Source organism: Diabrotica virgifera, chromosome 3 (genome assembly GCF_917563875.1).
Source record: "Diabrotica virgifera virgifera chromosome 3, PGI_DIABVI_V3a".
Taxonomy (NCBI): domain Eukaryota; kingdom Metazoa; phylum Arthropoda; class Insecta; order Coleoptera; family Chrysomelidae; genus Diabrotica; species Diabrotica virgifera.
In genome coordinates, this window is record NC_065445.1 from 76827103 (window position 1) to 76831550 (window position 4448).

General features: G+C 32.0%; 1 protein-coding gene across 1 annotated transcript; it reads left to right on the forward strand.

Annotated features, from left to right (window-relative positions):
- Positions 1–367: 367 nt before the first annotated feature.
- On the forward strand, positions 368–682 carry LOC126882515 (cuticle protein 64-like). The gene has a single exon (XM_050647482.1). It carries the CDS (start codon positions 368–370, stop codon positions 680–682), a length of 315 nt encoding a protein of 104 aa, XP_050503439.1.
- The last annotated feature ends 3766 nt before the right edge of the window (positions 683–4448 follow it).

Genomic DNA, 4448 nt, shown 5'->3' on the forward strand with positions numbered 1-4448 from the left:
CCTCCCCTATTATTGAAACAGAAGATAGTAATAGTTTGTAACAAAAAAATTTATATTATTTTTTTACTTATTTTGTATTTTGATATAAATGATACAATCGTACTTAATTGTAATCAAATCCATTAGATAATTTTATCTACTTCTAATATCATATTTAGTTTGCGTTGCAATACCCTCATGCAATTTAATCTGTTAATCCAGTTCAATGAATTTTTTAGGCCTTTATTTAGTTCAATAATCTCAAATTTCCTATTATTTCTACTATAAAACACTAGCAAACGTGTTGTATATTTATCATTCAGTGGTTACCTCTGCAATCAAACTAATATTTTAATTTTCAATATTTCCTATAAAGTACATTTTGAAAATGTTAAGGCTTGTGATTTTGGGTACTCTCTTCGCCATTTGTAGCGCAAGACCAGGACTGGTAGGACATGGAATAAGTGCTATAGCTGCACCTGCAATAGCCGTTGCCCCAGCTGTTTCTGTTAACTCTGGAGTAAGCACTCAATCACGCGTTGACTACAGAACTCCAGTTGTAGCCTCCGTTGCTGTTCCTGCTGTTGCTACTTCTGTTGCGTTGCCAGCTGTTGCTCCTGCAGCTTATGGGATTGGATATGGTTCAGCATTATCTGGAGGTTATGGCGGATATGGTAGTTATAGTAATGGTCATGGATATTAAGAGACACTTTGTTAATTATGTTTAATTCTGAAATAAACATCTGAGAAGTAATTGTTTAATTTTATTTTTTGATGGTAGCCCAGTAACTGAACGTGAAATACGGCGATAATGTGTAATTTTCAGTGTCACCTCCGAATTGCATGGAAATTTGGATTTATAAGTACTACTACTATAGGTGTACTACTTACCATGCCATCCATGTCAAAGTTGGACTTATGCCGTGGTTGCTTTTGCTTGGAGGGTGAAAGTCACCCCTTTCCGGGGGTGAAAAAACATTCGTTAAAATAAGTCCGAAAATGGATAAACTGACTAATTCTAAGAGACTTTTTTCTATAGAGTTTTTTAACTAAGTCAACACGTTTCGAGTTATTTGAGAGTGAAAATTTTTATTTTTCGACAAAAAACTACGTTTTAAGGCGGTTTTTCGCAAAAAAACTCCAAAATTAAGTATTTTATCGAAAAATATATTCTTATCAAAAACGTAGATTATAAAATACAAAAGAAAATGGTGTAGGTATTCACAAAGTTTATAGACCCAGTAAAAGAAAAGTTGTTGCTCATGAAAAATACGTTCTTATTCGTCAAATTTCAAATCGAATATTTCAATGCGAAATAACCAAAAAATGAAGAACTTTTCTGGGAAAACTCATTAACACTTTTTTAAAGTATTTCGAAAAAGGTTTATTCTTATTTTATATAAAAGCTTTATCATCAAAACTAAGCAATAAATTTGGCCCATTTTTTTTGGTAAAAAAATCGTGAAAACCTTTGATTGGTACCCCAAATCTATTTGGTACTCCAAATGAAATTATTCTTTACCGCTTTACCCTTTACTTTACATGTATACAGTGTGGGCCAAAGAAAACAGTACACCTCGATATTTGGCAGTATTTATTAGAATTTAAGGAAATGAAGAAACAGGTTGATTTTTGATTTAAGGGGGACATATTTTTGTACATACATCTGTTATTTGTAAACCCCCTCCCTTCCACTTCCCGGACCCCTTATTTTTAAATAGGGAATAGGGCTCGTGTGCTAGCTCATTTGAAAGGCTATTCAATTTTATATTCAGTAACATAAACATTGACTTAATTTTTTATACAGGGTGTCCAAGAAAAATTATTTTGTATTAAATTAATTGACACAAAAAGAAGAATGTATGTAATTTATTTAACTCAAAATATATTCTACTACTGACAGAAAACAGAAAAAATGTTTATTTGATAAACAAACATTGTTTGTTGCTTAAATTAAATATTCAACCTACCAAGAGGCAGATGGGTGGCAGCTTCAACAATGAAATTAAGTGAAAAACAATGTTTATTTATCAAAAAACATTTTTTTCTGTTTTGTGACAGCAGTAGATGGTATTTTGAATTAAATAATTTACATACATTTTTCTTTTTGTGTCAATTAATTTAATTAAAAGAAAATTTCTTGGACACCCTGTATAAATAATTATGTTAATGTTTATATTACTGAATAGAGAATTGAATAATATTTCAAATGAGCTAGCACACGACCCCTATTCCCTATTTAAAAATAAGGGTGGAGGAAGTGGTAGGGAGGGGGTTGACAAAATGACAGATACATGTACCGTAAAAATGTGTCCCCCTTAGATCAAAAATCAACCGGTTTCGTCATTTCCTTAAAATTTAATAAATACTGCCAACTATCGAGGTGGACTCTTTTCTTTGGCCCACACTGTATGTGTTGTTTATATGATCTGTAAGTTTGACCGGTTCGAAGTACTCATGCTTTAAAAAAATTTGGTTTTATAGTAAAACATTCTTTTTTCAAAATAACTTCAAAAGTGTTAGTGATACGAAATATCTCAAACGGTAAAAAAATGAAGGTTTTGCTTTTATAAATATTTTGGGTTTTTTTGCTTTTCTGTAAGACAAAAATTGGTCAAGATAAATATGACTGTACAAAATTGCATATACCCGTTATTAGTGACTCGTTCATGCCCTTTCAACTCCAACCGTTTCAAAAATAAACACTGTAAACTGGTAATACTTACAAATCATACAAATCAGTTTAGTCTTTGTGTCTTTACAAATCTAACAATATCTCCGCTCTGCATTAGTTGTTCATCCACCTCGTAGTTCATTTTAATTCTTCACGAACCATCGCTGCAATGCGTTGGTCCAAATATCTTCCTTAGTATTTTGCTCTCAAATATTCTCAGTCGATTTTTATCAGTGGTTGAGAGGATCCAAGTTTCACATTTATACAGAGAGGTCCTAAATTATGGAATAAATTCATTTTCAACTATATATACTTCTACCCAAGGAAATAACTTTGCTAAATTTATATTTAATCCTCACACCAACACCAGTAGGCCAAATAAAAGGCAAAAGCCAAATAGTCCAGACCCAACTGATATAGCCAGAAAAGAAATAATATCTGCAGTTTCCCCTCCAAAACATTCTGAGGGAATAGTTAAAAGTCAATTCTATCAACAAAACTTAAACGTTGCAGATTCACAGTCAGAAGAGTTAGATTCTTCTGTAATAAATGTCATTTTAGAATCAGTTCTTACAATTGTTAATTCAATTAAACAAAATAATAATTTTAATATTTCAAAATCTGATGTAATTCAGTTAATTAGTAACCATTTTAACCAAAATCTAACATCAAATCGCAGGCCTAACTAAAATAAACATATTACAATGGAACTGTCGTTCGGCAGTTGCTAATAAACATAATTTAGAATATTTACTCCATCAGAACGACATCAGTATAGCTCTATTATCTGAAACCTGGTTCAAACCGGGAAAATATTATAATTTTAAAGAATTTAATTGTTTTCGAGCTGACCGCCCTGATGGATATGGCGGATGTGCCATCCTTTTGAAATCTAACATAAAATGTGAAGAAATAATTTTTCCAAATACGTATTCGTTTACATATAAGTGTATTTCCATTAAAATTTCACCTTTCAGAAAACCTTTACATATAATTTCTTTATATAATGAACCCAATAATACAGTTTCAATTCAACAATGGATAAATTTTTTAGAAAATATATCAAAACCATTTATAATAGGAGGCGATTTTAACGCACACAATTTGGCGTGGGGTTGCGAAGTTGATGATAGATTAGGTAAAGATCTTCTAGATGCTATAGAATATTGTAATTTAGAATATTTAAACGATGGGTCTCCCACTCTCGCTATTTCCAAAAAACCTTCTGCTGTAGACTTAACCATTTGTTCCCGAGATATTGCTTCTTATTTCCATTGGAATACTCTACTAGAACCTCATGGATCTGACCATATGCCAATCATTATTTCATCACAAAGTTTCTCCGCAACAGAAGCCACATCCAGTAGAAAACATAGAATATGGAACCTTAGCAGAGCCAATTGGATGACTTATGCCAGTACTTTGGAAGCAATGGAAGTTCCATTAATCTACGAAGAATTGTTAACACATATAAACCAGGCAGCCAACATCGCTATTCCAAAATATTCCTCCATTAACGAAAAAAACAGAAGCCATATTCCGAAACCATGGTGGAATAATCAGTGTCAACTAGCAGCTGAAAGTAGAAAACATGCGTTCATTAATTATAAACAGAATCCAACGCTCCAAAATTTAATAGAGTATAAACGACTTGACGCTGTTGCAAAGAAAATCTTCAAACAGAAAAAAAAGAAGAATTGGATTGATTTTTGCGAAAGACTAAACTCAAGAACACCATTAAAAGATGTCTGGCGAAAAGTTAATTGTTTTAAAAACCGCAAACAAGCCAACAGAG

Excerpts from the sequence above, each read along its gene's own strand:
- LOC126882515 (XM_050647482.1), top strand. The coding sequence starts at position 368 with ATGTTAAGGCTTGTGATTTTGGGTACTCTCTTCGCCATTTGTAGCGCA.